Below are 23,421 nucleotides of genomic sequence, written 5' to 3'. Positions count from 1 at the left end.
TTCTGGTTAAGATTGCAGACTGACAGCGGTAAGAGCGGGTGGTGTGGGGGATGGTCTATGTGGACAGCTTTACCCCGGATGCCTGCATACTTAGATGTGCCTCTTTTAACCATCAACCATGTGAGTTGCTAAATGTTGTACCTTCATTAAATGTAACCATATTGCTACACTTAGAGGCGCCTCTCCTCTTTTATACTCTGTAGCTCCTGCTGGATTTTCCTTCTAATCCCCTTGTGAAGGCTTCCATATGTTGATGGACATTTTATGGTTACACATCCTATCATATTGCTAGAATCTTTTTATATGGACTATAAACTGAAGAACTTATGGTTGTGGAATGTGAGTTTCCGTGATTTCTTATGGGGAAACTTTGATATACAAGTGCTTTGGATTACAAGCATGTTTCCAGAACAAATTATGCTTGCAATCCAAGGTTTTATTGTATTTTTGTAGAGACATCTTCCTTCATTTTAAAATCCTGGACTGTAGTAATGTATAGTGATAGATTACTATTGATAACAGGAAATTATCACCATAACCACACTGGGGGGAATTTACTAAGACTTTGAGCAGCCAGAATCTAGAGCAGCTGTGCATGATAAACAATCAGCTTCTGGCTCTTAATGCTTCAAAGCTTAAAGCCCCGTTCAATAAAGCCCCGTGCAAAAGTCAGACGGAAAGAAAGAGAACAGGTTCTCTATCTAAGGTCCGTCGGACTTCTGACAAAAAAAGTCTAATAGAGGCTACATACGGCCGGACTTTCCGAGAAATAAAGCCCGTCTGACTTTTTTTCTCGGAAAGTCCGGCCGTGTGTACGAGGCATTGGTGTGTGCCAGGCTTAACTGAACTAGCTGAAGTTAAAAGCTGATTTGGAATATCTGCCAGACTCCATCTGCTCCAATTTGAGTGAATTCCCCACAAAGCTTGTACATTAGCCCAAGATATTATATGCGCAACAAGCTAAATATGAACTCTAGTTGCCAAACAAAATTGTCAGAAGCAAGGTTAAGCTAGGTATTTGAAAACTTAAAACAGCAGAAGGTACCGTTTTTTTAAACCATGCAAGCCACACTTGGATGATTGTTTCACGTTATGAACGTGTATTGACCATAGACAATATCATCCTATGTGACTAAGCCCTATACCAGGCTGAATTGCATAAGCCGAGAAATGCCTGTGTAAGTACAGTACATTATTAGGTTGTTTATGGACAATAAAGTCTTATGAGGTAGAACAGTCAATGGAGTCCAGCCTGTGTTTTCTGTGGCTTAGTCTTGGAGGCTGGAGCACCCAAAGCTGGTCCTGTTTACAGCACAGTAAGCCAGAGAACTTTATGAAATGGTCAGTATTGATTTGTCTTAGGTTATGAACAAATTTCAAGCTTCTGTGCTACACTTGTTTTCCCAGCACTGAAATTATTTTAAAAAAGGGCCTTTAAAAATCAGGCAATTTTTCTGTCTGGATTTCTATGTAAACTTTTTGTTTCAATTGATTTTTTATATATATATATATATATATATATATATATATGTGTGTGTGTGTGTGTGTATGTATGTATGTATGTATGTATGTGTATATATATATATATATATATATATATATATATATATATATATATATATATATATATATATATATATATATATATAATGTATATATTTTATTTTTATTCTATCTTTTTTTTTTTTTTTTTTTTTTTTTTTTAGCCTAAGTATGCAACTGGAAATCTATCCCCATCCATCAAACTTTCTGCAGGGAACAAAGAAACTTGCTTACCTAAAGGTATAAAAATATTTTGTCTTTTTCGTTTTGTGTTTTTGGATGTTCATCGACAAACATCAATTTTGTTATCTTTAATGTAAAGTTTGTACATTCAGGTATTACATTTGTTATGCTAAGGCCCCTTTCACACTTGTGCGACTTGTCCTGCCACTTGGGACTGCAAAGTCGCATATCAAGTCGTACTCCATGATTTTCAATGAGTACCATTCATATCTATGCAACTTCAAGTCACAGCGACTTCAACGTAGTCCCTGCACTACTTTTGGTCTGACTTTGAGGCGACTTGAGGTCCCTAGACCTCAACATTACACAGACATTGCTTTAAGTCGCAGCAAAATATTTTTTTTTTTTAAATAACAAACATGTTATACTTACCGTGAAAAAGTGATACTACCGCGCTAAATTAAATAATCAAAATTATACCATTAACAAATCACCAAATAGTAAACGCAGCAAAAATAGTGTTGTGGGTCAAACAGAGTAAAGGTAAAATTATAATAATTGCGCTGATTACTAACTTAAATAATGCCAACCGTGCTTATAAGTGATTTAAGCTCTGAGTATAATAACACAGAAAAAACAATAAGTGAACAAATCCACAATATGTGTCCAATTGTGCTTAGGATGTGCACCAGTGGTTCAAATGAGAACAACACCCAGTTCAGTGTAGTGATAGGAAATACGATGTGATCACAGACAAACTCCTGCTTCACAGGTAAGGGATCTCCTCCACATAGACACCGCTCATGGGAAAAAAAGAGAGACAACTCATAGCGCAGATGGTAAGGCACCAGGAATAAAAGAGACACTGATCTCTAGCAATAGCACACTCACGATACCGCCGTTCAAACAATGCATAAATCCACAGTGCACCGATCCTTCATAGAGCCGCTCAGCTGATGTTTCCTCTCCTCATTCGGATCCACTATCCGTCCCGCTCGTAACTCCTCCCCAATTTTATGTTATACTTACCTCCACTGTGCAGCTCGTTTTGCACAGAGTGTCTCCGAACCCTGTCTTCTGGGGTCCCTCGGCGGCTGTCTCGGCTCCTCCTTGCAAAAGCTTTCTACCTTCATGCGAGCGAGCATGGTGGAAAGCTTTTGCGAGCGCGCTCCCGTGATACAGCGGCGGCCATAGCTGCCGACTGTATCACTCAGCCCCGCCCCCCGGTGCGCCGTGTCATTCGCTGTGATTGACAGCAGCACCAGCCAATGGCTGTGCTGCTACCAATCCGCCCAGCCTAGCCAAACAACGGCCAGGCTGGGAACCGAACAGGATGACAAGCACGCGCCCGGGACTTTCGAACGGTGAGGTAAGTAAAACGGGAGCTGGGGGGGGCCGGTGTCAGATGTTTTTTTACCTTAATGCATAGGATGCATTAAGGTAAAAAACTTTCACCTTTACAACCCCTTTAATTTCCTGCCAGCAGGTATTCTCTCTCTCTCTCCCTCTCTCTCCCTCTCCCTCTCCCTCTCCCTCTCCTAAATATTATGTCCTCTCTTTTAGCACCGAAGTCAATTCCATTAAATTATTTATAGTTAATGGGCTTAAAATGTGTGTACCATTTTATGCGCTGTAACATAACAAGAATGTTTTTATTGAATTTTAGTTTTGTTAAAACGTTTATAATCTTAATTTGCGTGTGTATGTTTGTTTTTCTTTTTTTACTTCTGTAAATTATCTTTATTTTATTTTACTTTATTTTTTACTTTATTTTGGATCAAGCATGTAGGTTTATGCACCTGACTACACTTGCAAACTGCTGGTTTTCAGTTTTAATCTGTAGGGCTGCAGCTAACGGTTCATAACCAATTAGTTGGCCAATTAGGCCCCTTTCACACTGGAGCGGGATGTGCGTTGGCAGGAAAGGAGCGCTTTACCATTGAAATTGCGGTGGTATTCGGCCGCAAGCGGTATGGTTTTACCCCCCTCTAGCGGACGATGAAGGGTTATTTTCTAAATTGGTTCTTTTAAGCTAGTGCATTGTTGGTTCACTTACCTTTTCTTTCGATTTTCCTTCTAAATGTTGTTTTTCTTTGTTTGAATTTCTCACTTCCTGTTTCTCCTCAGTAAGCTTTCCATCATCCGAGCGGTGGAAAGTCATTTAGAACAGCTTACTGAACACCTTACTGAGGAGGAACAGGAAAGGAAGTGAGAAATTCAGACAAAGAAAACAAAGAAAAAAAAAACATTTAGAAGGGAAATGGAAGGAAAAGGTAAGTGAACCAACAATGCACTAGCTTAAAGGAACCTATTTAGAAAATAAAAAACGAACCTTTACAACCCCTTTAATCCAAAATGGATTGAATTAATTGTTTCTTCAAAATTCTGCAAACAATTCTCCATAATGACAATGTGAAAGAAGTTTGTTTTGAAATCTTTGCAAATTTGTTAATCCAAAAATGACAAAAATCCCATGTACATAAGTATTCACAGCTTTTGCTCAATACTTTGTTGAAGCATCTTTGGCACCAATTACAGCCTCAAGTCTTTTTGAGTATGATGCCACAAGTTTGGCACACCTATTTTTGGGCAATTTATCCCATTCTTTGTAGGACCTCTCAAGCTCCATCAGGAGGGATGGGGAGCGCAGCCATTTTCAAATCTCTCCAGAGATGTTAAATCAGGTTCAAGTCTGGGCTCTGGCTTTGCCACTCAAGGACATTTACATAGTTGTTCCGTAGCCAATCCTTTGTTATCTTGGCTGTGTGCTTAGGGTTTTTGTCCTGTTTGAAGGTGAACCTTCATCCCAGTCTGAGATCCAGAGCACTCTGGAGCAGGTTTTCATCAAGGATGTCTCTGTACATTGCTGCATTCATCTTTCCCTCGATCCTGACTAGTCTCCCAGTTCCTGCCACTGAAAAACATCCCCACAGCCTCATGCTGCCACCACCATGCTTCACTGTAGGGATGGTATTGGCCAGGTGATGAGCAGTGCCTAGTTTCTTTCAGACATGACGCTTGCCATTAAGGCCAAAGAGTTCAATCTTTGTTTCTCGTTTCCATTGCTTTTTACTAAGTATTTCAAAGAAGTAAAAAAGCCAACTAGAGAATGTGGTTAAAATAGTTAGATAAGTCTACAAATACATTCATACTTCTGATAGTACAGTAACCAAAGTCAAGACCGTAGTGCAGTAGGTTTAGCTTTAAGAGATATCTGTATAACCCAAAGAGAAACCCTTTAATTATCTGCTCCGTTAGAAGTTTAGCTATGGAGATATATATGGCTACATCAACAGATATCAACCATGGCGTATACCTGACCTCCCCCATCCAGGAGAAAGAAGGGGGAAGATCCCCCTCCCCTGCCAGAGCAGACACTTTTAGTGTGCGGCACGCCAGCTTGCTAGAACATATTTTATTTATTTATTAAAATGCTTATTGAGAGTGCAGTCTTTACCCGAGGGCCTTGATGCTCTCATAGAAACATATCCCATATACAGAAAAAGATCTCTTAGCATAGTACACAGTAAAACAATCATAAACCAGTTAAAAACAGAATTTAAAAGAAAATTAAAAGCGATGCTAATGTCTGACCTAAGTTGGGTCATAAGCTTGTGAAAATAAAAAAGTTTTTAAAAACTTCCTAAACTTCAATAGATCATTCTCAAGTCTCATATATAGCGGTAAGGAATTCCAAAATGTGGATCCTTGTACATTCAACGTCCTCCCTCCGCATTTTACTTTTTTGAATTTAGGAATGATCAATTTAGCCTGATTAGCAGATCTCAATGATCTGCTAGGAGCATAGTAGGCACATTTTTCCTGCAGGTACCCTGGGCCTTTTCCATGAATGGCTTTGTGCACAACCCACTTTTAAACAAAACCCGTTCAGTAACGGCTAGCCAGTGCAGAGCTTTCAACGATGGAGTAATGTGGTCCCTACGACCCACACCCGTTAGTAGCTTTGCTGCAGCGTTTTGAATAAGCTGGAGTTTGGCAAGATGTTTTTTTAGAAGCCCCATGTACAGAGCATTGCAATAGTCCAGCCGACTGCCGATAAAAGCATTGACCATGGGGACTTTATCCGCTTCGTCGATAAAATGGAATGTGGAACGCAGAAGTTTCAGTTGGTAGTGACATGCACTTACCACCTGGTTTACCTGCGCCTTCAGTGTCAATTTAGAGTCTAGGATGATTCCCAAGTCCCAAACCTGGGTGGCCGGGGACGGAGATGGAATAAACAAAGCCGGCCAGGAGGAAAAGTCAGTCAAACTGACTTTGCTCTGATTACTGAAGATGATACATTCAGTTTTGGAGCCATTTCGTTTTCTCTTACCACACCCTATGCTACACTGGCCAGCTTATGTACAAGGTAGTGCATTATTATATGGAGAAAAACGACAACAGATAAGCATACAGCAATAAAAAAAAAGTGGAAAAACAAGGCAGAGAAAAAGTAAAGAGAAGAAGTGCACCCTCTACTGTCAGAACATTGGTTATGGCCCCCCTCATGTACTGCGTTTTTTTATTTTAGTTTTTTTTTGGGGGGGGGGTGGCATGCCGTTTTTATCGGCGTGGGGGTTTCCCTTAAAATCCATACCAGAACAGAGAGCCTGGTATGGTCCTGGAGGGGGAACCCATGCCTTTTTTTTTTTGTTGGGGTTCCCCTTTAAGATCATCAGAGCACAAGTCGCCTCCCAAAGTTGGATCAGTTAAGAACGCGATCCGACTTCAGTGATATTCAGTGGGCTGACGTAGGATCAAAGTTGGACCAAAGTAGTGCAAGGAGCATTTTCAAAGTTGGACCAACTTGTGTCGGACCAGTTAAGGCGGCTCTCATAAGTCCTGTACACACCGTCGGATATCTGGAATCTAATCCGATGTATTTTTTCGTTGGATATCCGATGAAGCTGACGTTCATCAGTTTTGCCTACACACCATCGGTCAAAAATCCGATCGTGTCCAACGCAGTGACGTAAAACACTACGACGTGCTGAGAAAAATGAAGTTTGATGCTTCCGAGCATGCGTCGACTTGATTCTGAGAATGCGTGGATTTTTGACTGATGGACTTCCACACAGACAATCGTTTTTTTCTATTGTTTTTTTTATCCATAGGAACATTTTAAAACGTGTTCTATTGGAAAACAAACTGATGGGGCCCACACACGATCAGTTTTTCCGATGAAACCGGTCCATCGGTCTATTTTCATCAGACAAACCGATCGTGTGTACAGGGCTATAGGGAAACATTGATTTTCACACATCGTGCAACATGAGCTCCCAATGTCGGAGCGTTTGTCGTACAAGTGTGAACCCGGCTTCAAGGAGGATCAGTGGAAAAAGGATGCACCTGAGATAAATTTTGAGTGTTATGACCAAGGCTGTGAAAACTTGCATACTGTGATATATTTATTTTAATTTTTTATTTTGTTGGTTTACATTTTTAATAAAGTTGCAAAGATTTCAAACAACTTCTTTAACATTGCCTTTATTGGGTATTGTTTGTAGAATTTTAAGGCAAGTAATGAATTTAATACATTTTGGCATAAGGTTGTAACATAACAAAATGTGAAGCGCTGTGAATACTTTCCGGATGCACTGTAAAGTTTAAAAACAAAAAATATTCTTGATTATCTTTATGCAGTGGCAAATCTAAATAACCAGCTATATGGTTAGGGAACAAAATATCTAGCCCACTGTCAAAATAACAAGAGCTATATACAGTATACTTATAGAGGTTGAATCTGGTACAGATGATCAGACAAATTTTCTATTTTTCCTTAAAAAAAAATGTAAAACACAAGATTTTCAGACCGGACTGTATTTGTATTATATTTTAAAGCAGTACTAAAGGCTGAGAATTTTTGCATGAATATTATCATTTTAATAATGCATAATACTGGTAAACTTTTGTACTTTTTTAAAGGTAGGTAATTGTAATACCTTCATTTACCTCCAGTCTATCAACCGCTAGATTTTCTAGGTTCAGATGCTGATCTTCCCTTAAAGGAGCCCTTAAGTGATTTGTAAACGATGGATTTAAAAAAACAAACATGTTATTTACCTGCTCTGTGCAATGGTTTTGCACAACACATCCCTGATTCCCTTATGGGGTCCCTGGCCATCACTTCTTGATCCTCCTGTCTTCAGAGTGACCCTCTTATCAAGCCACTTGCTATAGGGACATTAGTTCGGGCTCAGTCCTTAGCCACACTGTGTGCCTGGACTGGTGGCTGTCTCAGCTTCTCAGTGAGATGCTGTGATGGCCGCTCCCCGCCCCTCCACAGCTTAGCGATCCAATGAGCGTGGAGGAGCAGAGCAAGAGAGCTGTTGATCGACAGTCAGCAGCTCTCCACTTGGGGAGCCGAGAGAACAAAGCCATTGGTGGTGTCCGATGGCTCGGTTCTAAGTGCAGAGATGCCCGGGGGAGAGATGCAGCATCGGACCGATGCTGCATCCACCTAGGCAAGTATAATGGGGTAAGAAACCCATACTTCTCCTTTTTAACTGAACTGTGGAATTACTGCATGATGCACTGTACATTATTGAGCAAGTCATTTGCAGGAATAATTGATGGTTGCTCTTCAGGATACTAGCCAGTATCTACTTTCTGCTGAACCCAGTAGCTGACTTTCCTAGAACAGAGGGGTAGTCTAAAGAACCAGGCCCCAAGATCTGTACAGTCTGTACTCACAAGGCCTCTGGACCAAATGGTAGCCTCCTTTAGAAACCTCCAGCAGCACCCTAGAGTGATCCCAGACAGATCTTTCAAGGGATGGCTCCCCTTTAGTCAGCTCTTCAGAACACTATGGTCTGTACTCGAACTTCCAGGCCTCCCACCCGCGGTCGCATGGCAACAGGTGCTGAGGAAGGCACAGCACCTCCTCCTCAGCTGGACTCCCCTCTCCAGAAAAAGACATACTTCATGTCTGCTCACTCCAGCATGCATAGTGGCCCCTATGCTTGTAATTGGCTGAGATGGTATCCATATTCATGCTGTTGGTTTGCATGATTCGCTCCTATTCATCCAGCACTTTCCAAAGTTGTCTGGATACAGAGGAGCCACAACAGACACAGCAGCACTGAGAAACACACAGGATGTCCTAGCTAAGCAATGTCACTTTTCTGTTAAGCAGGAAAGCTGCTATGTTTTAACTTGCAGCCTCCTGTTAAGCAGGGTACCACAATAATATAAACTACCTACATCCTAGAAACCTACCTAGGAGGAGGAGAAAACTTCTGACTTTTAGAATCGCTTTAAATCTCTTCCTTCTCCTGCCCAGGACTACATGTCCAATGAGTCATTGCTTGGCACACATTCACAAGTTCTCAGGCACTTACTGACATGTATGGATGGTGTACTGAGCTGTATGTGTGCTGCACTGTGTATAGTGGTGTGTGTAAACAAATAATGCATTATGTATGCAGACTTACTAATCAGCTGATCGACCAATCGATACCAACAATTGTTGACAACTATTCTTTATTATTGATTATATCTGCTACGCCGGTTAGTTGTTTCAGCTCTATTAATTTGTTTAGTGCATATAAACTAAAAATAATGGTTTGTATTTATCATGCCTTATGATGTCTCCTTCATAAAGCAGCTCATCTAGGGAGCCAGCATTGAATCCTGCAGGTTTGTACTTGTTTAAACAAATATGAATATCTCTTTGCTCCCCCCTTTTAGTTACATGGCTAAGAACATTTGGTGCTGTCAAGTCTGCTCTTCTACAAATTCATGGGAAAGTAAAAGTAGCATTAGTAGCAGTGGCATCTCCAGGTAGCATGAAGTGGCACACAAAATGGTCATAAGCATCTCCTGAAGGGATCCAGTCATGACCGTGGAAGCATCTCAAACCAATCTCAACTGGAAGCTTACCATTTGTAGCTAATCTGTGAGGAATATATAATGTACTGTATATCCATGTCAAGTTAAGGGAATGTCCAAACACTTTTTTTGTTTGTTTTTGCAGGCAACACACAAACTTTGATGCCATATACTGGTTCAAATATTGGCAACAAAACATTTTATGTCTCTCCACTACATTGCTCAGTACCGATGCAGATAAAGTCCTTTGTTAGGAGACACAATAAGGATTGTTCTTTTGAAGACACTAGAGAATTTTCCTATATTGACTACCAAGCAGATGAGAGTAGGCTCCAACATTGCAGGGAAACTGCCTACTGTGATTCAGGAGACTCCAATCTTGCTCACTATTATCCAGATATGGTGGAATGCATCCGACGGTTATGGGAAATGCCGTGGAAAAAGCGTGCAGCTGACAACATTGTCCAGTACTATAAACGACATGTTTGGAATGCTAAGAAATTATCCACTCAACAAAGATATTGCAGACCTTTTAACTCTAGACGTATGCACTTTCATTCGCTCAGGGAATATGAAACTATTAAGGGATGTTTTGGGTACAAGAACACAGTGAGTCAAAGTAAGCATTTTAAAAAATCTGATTTTATGGAGTCTGTTCACAGTCCCGGAAATAAAACGTTTACTATAAACTCCAATAAGGACAGTGGTTCCATAATCTTGGACCATTGTTTTACCAAACAAAACAAAGTGGATACTCAAGAGATTGGTTTTTGCATGAAAGAGCAAAACAGCATAACTGTCTCAAATTGTAGTCCAGTCAGAAGAAATATGTGTTCGAGGTTTCCTTTCATTCAAAGCCCAATGAAGGCTTGTAGTATTGATGGAACCATCATTTTAGACAAAACTTTCACTTACCAAAATACAATAGAAACTGATGATGCTAATTCTTCCATTTACCGCAACGATATTAGCAAGCTTTCAGAAGCAACAGATGTGCTTTCCGAAAGTTTGTTTTCAGCATTCCCTGTATTGCAGAGCCCCAGAAAAAATATTGTCACATTGGGCTCTAGTATGGAAAGTAAGGCTACAACTCCATGCAAGTCTTTTATCAAGCAGAACCAAGTGGAACGCTATAAGGCAGACTCTTTCTACAATAAAGAACAGAATAAGCATGCCTTTATGTACCGTAAACGACCAGCAACTCATGATGTGAATTCTTCTTTCCAAAACAACATTAAACAGATTTCACAAGTGGCAGGCACCCCACCTAGAGCAAGTCCTGGAAAACACAATGTCATGTTAAAGTGTGGAACGGATCTCAATAACACATCTTTGGACAACACTTTTACCTACCAAAATGCTGTGGAATTCAAACCCTATTTTAAAGAGCAAGATAAACATCATTTCCAAACAAGTGCTCCTTTTAGAAAAAAATCTTTCTCTTTCTCTGCTTTACCTTTATTACACAGCCCAAATAATACCAAATCGTTTTCTGGCTTGAATAATACAGTTGTAAACTTAAACAAGACAGTTAATTACCAGGAAGGTTTGAAAACCGAAGTGGCTGCTTGTCACAATCAGGAACTTACTAGACCGTTTTGGAAGCTGGATAATCCTCTACGTAGACGCAATTCATTTTCTAATTTACCTGTAGCTGACAACCTAAGAGAAAAGAAAATATCAAATCTGATGTTTGAAGACATATACAAAATGGAAAATCTAAATGGTTCTCATCCAAATATTCCAGTCCAATCATCTGAAATGGTATTGTCTCTTGTTAATTCACCAGGATCTCGCAGATCCAAAAGGCGAGCAAATGGCAACTTATTCTTCTCTACATTCAAGAGGCAAAAAAGTGCAGATGAAACTTTTATAAAAAGTATAAACAATACGGATTCTCTTCCAAAACCAAGTCCTGTAAGTTACCCTCTATATTTTTTGAGACCTTTCACATGTGTATTTATGTATGTCTGACAACTACAGATCTCGTATATGTGAACTGATGAAAAAAGAGCATGGTTAGCATTCATCACAACCAATAAGGAAGAAAGCTTGATTTAAATGTCCTGATTCACACAAGTGCGATTTCAGATGCGTCCTGAATTACACAGAATCGCATGACAATGGAAATCGCATTATTTTTAATAATGCCGGTTTACATCAATGCCGAGCAGCGTGATTTTGGAACAAAGTCCTGTGCTACTTTTGGTGCAATTCCAGCATGGTTCTGTCCCCACAGAATATGCTAACCAGGGCCGATCCGCCCTATAGGCTCACTATGCTCACCGCTTAGGGCCCCGAAAAGCTGCGGAGGGCCCCCCAAATTACTAGAGGCCCCGCCTGGTGAGAAGTAATTTTCGGCCCCTCGCCCCACTTCTCAACTCGCTGGCTGCATGGGAGAAGCGGTAAGAAGTCAGCACCCCCCGCTTCTCACTTTAATGTAAGATGTCCTTTCCGACAGCAGAAAGAACACCCCCTCCCCCCCACTTCTCAACTTTAATCGCCAATGTGACATGTCAGCGTCCCCTGTCCCCCCCGCTTCTCAACTTTAATGTGACATGCCATTTTCGGCAGCAACCAAACCCCCCCGCGCTTCTCAACTTTAATGTGACATGTCATTTTGCTTAGGGCCCCAGGGAGGTCAGGATCGGCACTGATGCTAACCACACCCAAATTGTATCACATAATCAAGCTGAAAGGCAAATCAAAATCTGACCACAGCAGTGTGAACCTAGCATTAAAATAAGTGCACCAAAATGTTAGATTACAATACCACATGGTTTTGGACTTCTATGGACTGAATACATGCATACTATCCAACAATCAGAAAATTAACAAATCAATAAAGACCTTCAGAGCTCCACCCCTTTTAAAAAGGCTGCTTTATTTCAACTATAATAAAAACCATTACCATGGTATGTTATAATCATTGCTCAATACCAAAATAACCATTTCAAAGGCACACCAATAATAATTTTCTTAATCATCTTCAAACGACTGTCCTAGTTCTAACACATGTAGTTATCAACACACATATTGTCAAATAAAGCTTTAACTTTAACCCCTAAATTAAGACCTTTGCCACCCTTACATGGGTACTGAAGGGTGTAATGTGAACCAAACCTACATGAAGATATTAAACCCACGGTGTAATAAATATCCGGGGCTTTTAAGCCCCAACGCTATGGCTTCAAAAAGTTGTAGCGTGTCACCTATATACTTCATGCAGTGTCATATACTGTATAAATATAGCAATCTTTAAGTGGTACCTTTTCTGGTTGAAGGATAAGTTCAACATTTGTAACATGTTACACTAGTATTTAAAGTGCATTAAGGTAAAAATTCCCCACTACTTCTTCTACCTCCCCTCTCCCTAAACACTTACCTGACTCCTCTCTCTACTCCTCCTGCAGTACCCCCCCTCTCCCTTTCTGGTCTCATAGGAGACATTGAGAGCAGAGGGAGCTCTCATAGGCTCCTACTCCTGTGAGGAGTAAGCAGGGATGTGGCTTACAGATACGGTGTGTCTATGCATGCACACAAAATATAATCCAATTAACCTATGCACCTCTGTAAAAATGTGCAAAAGCTGCTATACACCTCCTATTTTCTAAATGAAAAATAGTAAAGCTGTTCAAATATAGCTGGGTTGATGGAGTGCTCTAAACAAAAAACATGTGCTGAACTCAAATTTACTGAATAGTTATTACCTTGTAAAATTGTGAACCATTAATTTTTTAATGCACTGTGTGATCCAAAACCTAAAACATCTAGTGGAAACATTTGCTGGTGCTATTTGCATGCAATTAGTGATCTGGTGTTGGTGCTATTTGCATACAATTGGTGATCAGCTGTTGCAAGCTATTACCTTGTAAAACTCAAATTCCAACATTAAAGGAGACGTGCAGCCAAAGCTTGTTTGGCTGTACTTCTCCGTTGGATCACAGGAGTGCAGATCGCACTCCTGTGATCTGCAACCGGTTTAAGCAGACAGCCTCTGTTGGCTGACGTCACAGAGCCAGTCCAGGCTCAGGAAAGATCATGACCCTATGGTCGGGATCCACCCACATGCCTGCGCCTCTTAGCAAGCCGCTGAGAGCCTGAGCCGGACCCTCCCGCCTCCTCCACAGGCCAGTGCTCCAGTGAGCATGGGGGGGGGACAGAGCAAAAAGCTGGGGACTGACGGTTACCGGCTCTATACTCGGGGAGCACTGAGAACCGAGCAATCAGCGGTATTTGATTGCTCGGTTCTCAGCTCTAGACCCAGCGGGGGACAGATGCAGCATCAGACCGATGCTGCATTCACCTAGGTCAGTATAATTCAAAAGAATAAAATTCCCATACTTCTTTTAACTATAAATGTATACAAGGCCAGCCACACACACAGCAAATTTCTTTCCTACAGCCGCGGATTGCAGGAAAGAAGTTTGCTTGATTCCCCACATCAACAAAGACCGTTTTTGATATGGGAATCCTCCTGTAGGGTCATTGTCTTCTCCCGGCGGGGTGACTCTCTAGCTAAGTTCAGAAGGTATTCCCCAATACACGCACAGATTAATTGTGCACTTTGAGAACTGGACTAATCCTGAAAGGGTATTCACTTCTCCTAAGCTTTTTGCTAAGATTTAACCTATGGAAAAGTTTTTTAAAAAGAAATGGTTTCGGTGGTGGATCCTGTCATTTCAATTCTTAAACACCTTACAGTTCCTAGAAGGATGTTCCCTCTTTTAATGATTCTGCTGATGGGCATCTTAAAGTGGATGTAAACCCGAAATGTATTTATTTATTTTTTGCTGTCACGATGTAGAGTATAAGATTTCCTATCATCTGTGCCCAGCCTTGCCACACAGAGTTAATCCAGCGCTGAGCAATCCTCTTTTATTGTTCAGTGAAATAAAACGGAGAGAAAAACCTTAGTCCGTTCCGCCCCCTTGCTGTGAGTGACAGGTTATTTACATATCTCATGCACTAGCCTGGAGACTGGCATTATTTTTTAATTCCCACCCCCACTCCTTTTCTGAAGTCATGTGGTTACTTTTCTGGATTTTGACTGGATGTTAGTGATCATAGCAGAATTTAGTGTAAGGAATACACAGGAAAAAATGCATGTTGACAAGGGGAGTGTAGAGGTGGGTGGGGAGTCTACTAACATCACGACTTCACCCACCGAGCTCCAGACAACAGATCCACCCTCAGAATCTGCAGTTTTTCAGTTCTTATAACAGACAGAGGGGAGACATTTGACAGGTAAGGATACATGCAGGAGGCATGTATATCCTTATAGATCAGCACTATGGCAGTAGTTTAGAAAGGATGAGAGTGGGTTTACATCCATGGCACGCCTGTTACTACTGAGTGCAAAAACATGCTCTATGTGTGAATGATATCTTGTTCCTGTGGAGTTGAAGGAATCTATCTTTATCTTTTTTTTTTTTTATTTATTTTATGGCCAGCTTAAGCATTGTCACTTATGGAGGGGGAAGTGTTACTGGCAGGATCACCATGTTAAAAAAAAAATGGAAATAACGTCTGCAGTATATTACAACTTTTGTGTTTTTGGTTCAGCATCATATAAACATTGAATTTTTCCTTTACAGAAATTCTCTGCTTGGTCTTAGTCAAATGCGTGGCTTCACATTCCAGTTTATTCCAGTAAGTAAAATTAATTTTACAATACAGTAGTGAGTCGTTGAAAATTTAAATTTTACATGCAAAATGTGGAACAAGTTTAAATTCAAAGATTAGGTTGTTCCATTGCCCCGGTGGTGAAGCGGTCCTGTAGTACGCGGGTGCTTCTTTTTCTGTCTTAACGGTTTTCTTTTGCTGTCTTCATGCTCTGAGGTTAATCAGGTCAACTATGTTACAAATTGTTTCAACGTAGAATTGTTGCACTGTGACTTTAGGTTGATGCTGCTGGACAGGTTTTCTCACTCTTTTCAGGAAGGTTATTGCACCCTGCACGTCACCATATAAAAATGACTCATTAAGTGCCCTAGAGATCAGGGTAAGTCTGCCCAAATGTAGTTGTCACTCTGCCTGACTGTACCATCCCGGGGAGGGGGGAGCCCAGTCGAGGTTCCCAGTGGGGTCTTGAATCTATGGACTTTGTGCTACCCTGACTGGGCTTTGTTATGAACTTTTGCTACTTCTTATGGATTTACTGCCTATTATGGACTCCTGCCTTGAGAAGGACTATTTATGGTTTAGCCATCTGCCCAAGGTATGACTACCCCAGGGCTTGACAAATCCCGGGCGCCAGGTCACCATGGCGACTAGAAATAGGGTCTTGGCGACTTGGCTTGGAAGGGGGGCAAACATTTTTGTGAGCTGGCGCCATCTGGTGGTGAGCCGTTGGTATTACAAGTTATTACCACCAGATGTGTAAGCGGGCGCCATCTGGTGGTGGCCGTTGGTATTACAAGTTAAGCATTACAAGTTAAATAGCAATTCTAATGTAATTTTTCACTATTTTCACTGCCATCTTCTTCCCTCTAATTAGAACCCTCAAACATTTTATATATATATATATATATATATATATATATATATATATATATATAAAATTTTTATCCTAACACCCTAGAGAATAAAATGGCGATCGTTGCAATACTTTCTGTCACGCCGTATTTGCGCAGCGGTCTTACAAGCGCACTTTTTTGGGAAAAAATTACACTTTTTAAAAAAAATTTAACAGTAAAGTTATCCCCATTTTTTTTAATATTATGAAAGATAATGTTATGCCGAGTAAATTGATACCCAACATGTCATGCTTCAAAATTACGTCCGCTCGTGGAATGGCGGGACGGGGCGCGTTTTCTGGCTCCTAACTTTTTTAGCTGGCTCCTAGATTCCAAGCAAATTTGTCAACCCCTGGACTACCCCATGGGAAACTTCAGGGGCACTAGATAGCTTTGTATAGGAAAGTGTGTAGAAGATGTCTTTGAGAACCGTTTTCCTTTTAACCTGCAACTACTTCAGTAAAAATATTTTTATTGTTCATCTAAATTTCCTGGTCTGAAGTTTCTAAAGGGGTGCATGCATGGTGTATCAAAAAAACAGGGCTTACAACAAGGGACCGAAGAGTTTGGAGAAGATACGGTACAGGAGTCTAACAAGCAGAATGCCGTCCAGAGTAGGGTATATTGCCATTGCTAAGGACTGCCTTACATGTGTCGCTTACTAACCAGCCAGGAAACGGGTGACATGACAGAAGTAATGGATGCTTTGGCAGTGAAGGGGTGTTTTGCTTGGCTAGCAATCTTATCCCCACATACTGGGACTGACCTCAAGGCACAGAATACTTGGGTAACTAGCCTGTGAGTCACGGATGACATAATGAGGCATCATAAGGCCCCCCGTGGTGGCTAGTAGGTGTATTAGGGTGCAGCTTATACTGCCTGACCATTAGTTAAAGAGGAAGTAAACTCAGAAGAAATATTCCCAGCAATCATATGGGTAAGAATTGGCGTTCTAGGATCTTTCTTACTGTTTCTGCAGCTTGATATCTTTTATTTTATCTGTTCCTGCCTAAGCTGGCGTCATGTTTGCGGTTGCCTTCCGATTCCAGCCTCCTCTGTACTTCCGCCCTTTTCTCTCTAAACAAGCCAGACTCTTGGGCATGCTCAGTAAAGATTAGCCAAGCCTCGTTTTAGTATACCGTTTCCATGGCATTGGTCCAGCAATCCAATAAGCGCACACATGCAAATTTTCTCCCAGTGTTAAACATCAAGTCCTTGTTCACCCCCTGTGATGTAGCTGGTCACATGGGGGAGTTTCAAGAACACCAGGATCTTGTGGGATTGTAATGCTGTGGAGCTATGCTATCGGAGGCACGGCACATAGATCAATAGACTTACGGCACACTCGGCAAGATGTCATTGAGGGACAAAATGCCCGTGTGTGAGTGACGTCACTGAAGCGGATATCGGCGATGGCTCCTAAACGGCGCAGTTTGTGACATTTTTAACCACTTCCATACCGGGCCTATTTTGGCACTTCTCTCCTACATGCAAAAATACCCAAACACTAATATATGTTTTTTTTAGCAGACATCCTAGGGAATAAAATGGCAGTCATTGCAACTTTTTATCTCGCACGGTATTTGCGCAATAATTTTTCAAAGCCTTTTTTTGGGGGGGGGGGGGAAGCGGTTTCATGAATTAAAAAAATAACAAAACCGTAAAGTTAGTCCAATTTTGTTTGTATAATGTGAAAGATGAAGTTACGCCGAGTAAATAGATACCTAACATGTCGCACTTTAAAATTGCGCACACTCATGGAATGGCGCCAAACTTCAGTACTTAAAAATCTCCATAGGCGCCGCTTATTTTTTTACAGGTTACCAGTTTAGAGTTACAGAGGAGGTCTAGTGCTAGAATTGTTGCTGTCGCTTTAACGCACGCGCCGATACCTCACATGTGTGGTTTGAACGGCGTTTACATATGTGGGCGGGACTTGCGTGTGTGTGTTCACTTCTGAGGGCAAGCTTCTGGGGATAGGGGCGTTAAAATAAAATAATATATATATAATTTTTTTAATTTTATTTTTACACCTTTTTTTTACCTTTTTTTTTTTTTTTTTTTATTATTTTTTTTTTGATCACTTTTTTAATCCTATTACAAGGAATGTAATCATCCCTTGTAATAGGAATGGTTTGTGACAGGTACTCTTTATAATAAGACCCCCACATCTCTCCTCCAGGCTGGAAAGCATGAGTTCGTGAAAAAAAATTCACGGATCTCATGCTTTCAGCCGCGTGTGCGGCTTTGTTTACATTCCGGTACCCGGGCGTGATGTCATAACATCGCGCCCGGGCCTCCGACGATCATAGAGAAGACCTTTTACCAGTCATCTCTATGCCTCCTATCCGACGCCGGCAGATCCTTTCTCCGGGTCTCCGATGGCACAGGAGAACCCGGAGAAGCACCGGATGGCGGCAGGAGGGGGGGACGTCCCCTCCCGTCGTCTATAAGAACGATCAAGCGGCAGAACTGCCGTTTATGATTTTATTGTGCACAGGATCGCCGGCTGAAGACATTGATATCTGAATGATGCCTGTAGCTGCAGGCATTTTTCAGATATCCCCACTGAAATTACAGGACGTCATATGACGACCAGCGGTATGGAAGTGGTTAAAGCCACCTATAAGTAAGTGATTGCAAATAGCTTTATATGCTGTAACGTTGGGCAGAGGACTTTACACCCACTTTAAGTAAACTGTACTAAGCAAAGGTTTACTTTTAACTTGTTCTAAGTGTTTTTTTTTACTTCAAGAATAAAATAGCAGGCTCTTAAAGCGGTAGTAAACTGGTGATGTCACAGGCTGCATCCAGTATGAATATCTCCTAAACACTGCAAGTTTAGGAGATGTCCACTGTAGGCTTACTTGTGGGTATAATTTAGAAAAAAAAGTTTACTACCGCTTTAAGTATCATGTTAGTTTGCTGTTTGAATATATCTTTTTTTTTTTTATACATATATATATATATATATATATATATATATATAACTGCTATTTTTTTATTTCATTATGTACAGGAAACCAAGTTACAAGTTCAAGCTGGCAACGCTGGATATTGATAAGAAATTGTACTCAGGCATTTTTCATGTTTGTCTAATGTTTTTAGGTTTTATTGAAGATTTGAGGGGGGAAAAAAACCTCCAATATGATAGATGTTTTGACATGTTTAGGGAAATGTATGTTTTTGTTTTAACATGCTTTTAAGACTATTAATCCCTGTAATTTCTAGCTGTATTTGGCCCACTTAAAGCGGATCTCCACTCTAAAGTGGAGTCCCGCTGATCGGAACCCTCCCCCCCTCCGGTGTCACATTTGACACCTTTCAGGGGGGAGGGGGGTGCAGATACCTGTCTACAGACAGGTATCTGCACCCACTTCCGGCCCTACGATACGGGCAAAGGACGGGTTTTTTCCTTCCTTCCCGTCCGTCCCCCGTTGTATGCTGGGAACACTCGGCTCCCAGCACACAGCGGGAGCCAATCGGCGGGCGCAGCGCGACTCGCGCATGCGCCGTAGGGAACCGGGCAGTGAAGCCGGAGCGCTTCACTTCCTGGTTCCCTCACCGTGGATGGAGGGGGGAGCAGCAGGGTGACGAGCGATCGCTCGTCATCTGCTGCGATCACCGCTGGACTCCAGGACAGGTAAGTGTCCTTATATTAAAAGTCAGCAGCTGCAGTATTTGTAGCTGCTGGCTTTTAATACATGTTTTTAGTGGCACATCCGCTTTAAGCAAACTGTCCCCGCATTAATGTTTTGCTGCTAACTAAATGCTACAGGAAGTCCATCTACTCTGTGCGTGCGTGTGTATATGTGTGTGTGTATATGTGTGTGTATGTATGTATATATATATATATATATATATATATATATATATATATATATATATATATATATATATATATATATATATAGCACTGAGCTTTACTGCTGAATACAGTATCTTCCTTCCTTTACAATGCTGGCTTTTAAGATTTAACAAACCTTATATAAGCAATGTTAGCACAATTTATTAGAGGTTCAGATGTTGCAGCTAAAAGTTGATGGGACTATCTATTTATTTATTTTTTTATACTTGAGATTCTTCTAACCAGACCTTAGGATGTGTTGGTCATGTAACTTCCTTTGGATATATTTTAAGTGCTTTAACTTTTATGGCACTCCTTCAGCAAACGGCAGAGTTCTTACTAACAAATGTAAAAAGCAAAATGTATGATATGCTGTTAGAACAAAACCCAGAAAGAGGGGAAAGAATGGCTGTTTTCCTGTAAAGATAATTGGATATAACTTCCACTCTTTCAGACTGGATGTGGATGTACCCTAGCCAGTGTTACCAGAGTTCACTCTTCTTAAAGGGGTTGTAAAGGTAAAAAAAAAAATCCCCTAAATCGCTTCCTTTACCTTAGTGCAGTCCTCCTTCACTTACCTCATCCTTCGATTTTGTATTTAAATGTCCTTATTTCTTCTGAGAAATCCTCACTTCCTGTTATTATGTCTGTAACTACACTCAGTAATGCAAGGCTTTCTCCCTGGTGTGGAGTGTTGTGCTTGCCCCTTCCCTTGAGGGGGCGAGCAGGAAAGTCAGGATGCTCACTAACACACAGCTCCTTTCTCTATCTGCAATGTAGAGAGCGTCCTGACTCTCCTGCTCGCCCCCTCAAGGGAGGGGGCGAGCACGACACTCCACACCAGGGAGAAAGCCTTGCATTACTGTGTGGAGTTAGACAGAAGAACAGGAAGTGAGGATTTCTCAGAAGAAATAAAGACATTTAAAAGCAAAATGGAAGGATGAGGTAAGTGAAGGAGGACTGCACTAAGGTAAAGGAAGCTATTTAGGGCAAAAAAAAATTCCTTTACAACCCCTTTAAGTTGGTAATACCTTCTAGAAACAAATAATTGATGGTGAGTGTAAAGGACTCATGAATGCAGGCAACTGCTACTGTCTGCTTTACCTAAAGAAGTAACATTTTCTAAGTTTTGTGTTCAGTAGCCTGTTCCCAATTTTAAAATTGAAAATTTTAAGTAAGCACAAATTTTTTTGTTTTTCTGTTTATCTGGTTTTCTCACCAGGGTTTTGGATTTGTTGAACCTGCATGATTGAAATGTATCAAATTATGTTTTTTAGGTGTATTAACCCATTGTGTTGAGGGCATTTGAAGTAAATTTTCTATGAAGACAAATAAAAAAAAAATTCAATAAAAGTATACAACACTATGTTAGTATGTCCTTTCATGTTGTTAAGCTTCCTGTGTTATTGTAAAGTTTAAATTGATGCATAATTTTAGTTTGCATGACATACAAAATTAAATTGACATGTCTGGTTTCTTTGCCTTATTTGGATTTTTTTTCCTGATCGTCCTCCTTCACTAGCCCTGGCGTACACACCTATGAATGGTGAATTCCAGCAAAGGACAAAGTGTACTTGTTGATTACTGTATTTTTACTAGCCTGAAAGAAAGTTTTCACATTCAGCTTGGTCATTCCCACAAAATTAAATAATTTCAGTGTTTACTAAATGTCACATGGCCAAGTAATGCACAGGATGTTTTTACCTCACTTTTGCTTATTGCACTGTATTACATAATGGGGAATTTAATGCATATTGGACAGCCAATCCGTCTCTTCATTTTAACTAGCATCTGTATTATCCATTCTGGGAACTCTGACCCTTTAACATAATTCTACAGTTTTATAAAGGTAGAGTGAGGCAATTCAGTAAATGGTATTTAGCAGTCAGTTGGGTTTTTTTATGCATCATGAAGTTTTTAGATGACCTCGTTCAAGTTTGTTTGAAAACATTTCCACAACAAACATACATATATGCATGTGTTCATTCTTTCAGTATTGAAAGTATTGTATAATGGAGAAATATAATAATAGATAGAGGGAGATGGAGAGAGGGAGAGATGGAGAGAGAGAGATAGAGATATATATATATATCCCTCAAAATTTGCACTCGCATTTTGTGAGTAAATTTTGAGGGCTGGCGAGTGTGGGACAGGCTGCCTGGGAGCAGGGGGGGCGAGCAAGGAGAGGAGCCACCGCCGCCGACTGGTTGTTTAAAGCGCGTGGAACATGACCGCTTTCAATTCAATAGCTGTGTTCCCTGTGGTGAGCGTCATATACAGGCCCTCCACCTTTTCCGGGCACTTTGATAGACAGAGCACCCATCCCAGGATTGGACGGGTGATCTGTCTATCAAAGTTTCCCGGACAAGGGGCTGTATATGGCGGCTCGCTGCGGGGAACACAGCTATTGAATTCAAAGCTGTCATGTTCCCCGCGCTTTAAACAACCAGGCGGCGGTGGCGGCTCCTCCCTGAACAACCAGGCTGCAGCGGCCTCCGGCTCCTCTCACTCAGCACAGGTAGGCTGCACTGGGAACACGGATAACTTGTTGTTAATATTTATTTTTATAACATAATTCTGCATAAAACATTTAAGTGTCATTTCATGAGATAATTTATGAGGGTGTGTCTGGGGGGCGGGACATGGTAGGGGTTGGGCAGGGCAACTGGTGGCGAGTACGCCTTGAGGCCTGGCTAGTAGCTCAGGACTTGAAATTTTGAGCCGTGTGTGTGTGTGTGTGTGTGTGTGTGTGTGTGTGTGTGTGTGTGTGTATGTATGTATGTGTGTATATATATATATATATTCGAGTATAAGCCGAGTTTTTCAGTCCATTGCCACCTGACCTCACCGTGCCCATTGCAGAATCCGATCTGTGTACCCGAGTCCGTGACATATTCAGATGGCTGCCGTGCAGTTTCAAAAACGTGCGCTTTTCCTGGTGGTGTTCCGTGATAGGCGGAACACTCGATTTCCCAGTAAACACTGTGTTCAGTGTTCCGCCTATCACGATCGCCCTCTCGTCTATCACGATTGTGATAGGCGGAACACTGAACACAGTGTTTGCTGGGAAACCGAGTGTTCCGCCTATCACGGAACAATACAAGGAGGAGCGCATGTTTTTAAAACTGCACGGCCGCCGTCTATGTCACAGACTCGGGTACACAGATCGGATTCTGCAATGGGCACGGTGAAGTCAGGCTGCAAAGGTAACGGGACCTGCCGGTTACAGTAGAGAGAATGTAGGTGAGAGGATGGTCGAGTTGAAGAGCTGCAAATGGGCATTGAATAAAAAAGTAATAATGCGCTAAATATCAACCCTTGACCAACGTGTAAAGAGATGCAATGGTACCAAATATCACCCAAATATCAAAGAGGTACCAAAAAATTAAGGCAGTGAAAATTAAAAAATAAAAGTGAACAGTGCCAGAAACACAATAAACAGCAGGAAAAAAACAATACACAGTTTGTGCTTATGAGACTGGATCAATGATGGGGGAA

General features: G+C 41.2%; 1 protein-coding gene across 3 annotated transcripts in view; it reads left to right on the top strand.

Annotated features, from left to right (window-relative positions):
- LOC120926570 overlaps positions 1–19,185 on the top strand; it is a 69,204-nt gene extending 50,019 nt beyond the window's left edge. For all 3 annotated transcript variants that reach the window (XM_040336650.1, XM_040336649.1, XM_040336651.1), the window contains 4 exons: positions 1,707–1,782; positions 9,704–11,475; positions 15,156–15,210; positions 19,096–19,185. In XM_040336650.1, the coding sequence (XP_040192584.1) occupies positions 1,707–1,782; positions 9,704–11,475; positions 15,156–15,176 (1,869 nt within the window). In that variant the 3' untranslated portion in view covers positions 15,177–15,210; positions 19,096–19,185. The remainder of the gene's footprint in view (positions 1–1,706; positions 1,783–9,703; positions 11,476–15,155; positions 15,211–19,095) is intronic.
- Positions 19,186–23,421: the final 4,236 nt, after the last annotated feature.

The sequence above is a fragment of the Rana temporaria genome, chromosome 2, assembly GCF_905171775.1.
Source record: "Rana temporaria chromosome 2, aRanTem1.1, whole genome shotgun sequence".
Classification (NCBI taxonomy): domain Eukaryota; kingdom Metazoa; phylum Chordata; class Amphibia; order Anura; family Ranidae; genus Rana; species Rana temporaria.
This window is presented reverse-complemented; position numbering and strand designations above follow the sequence as displayed.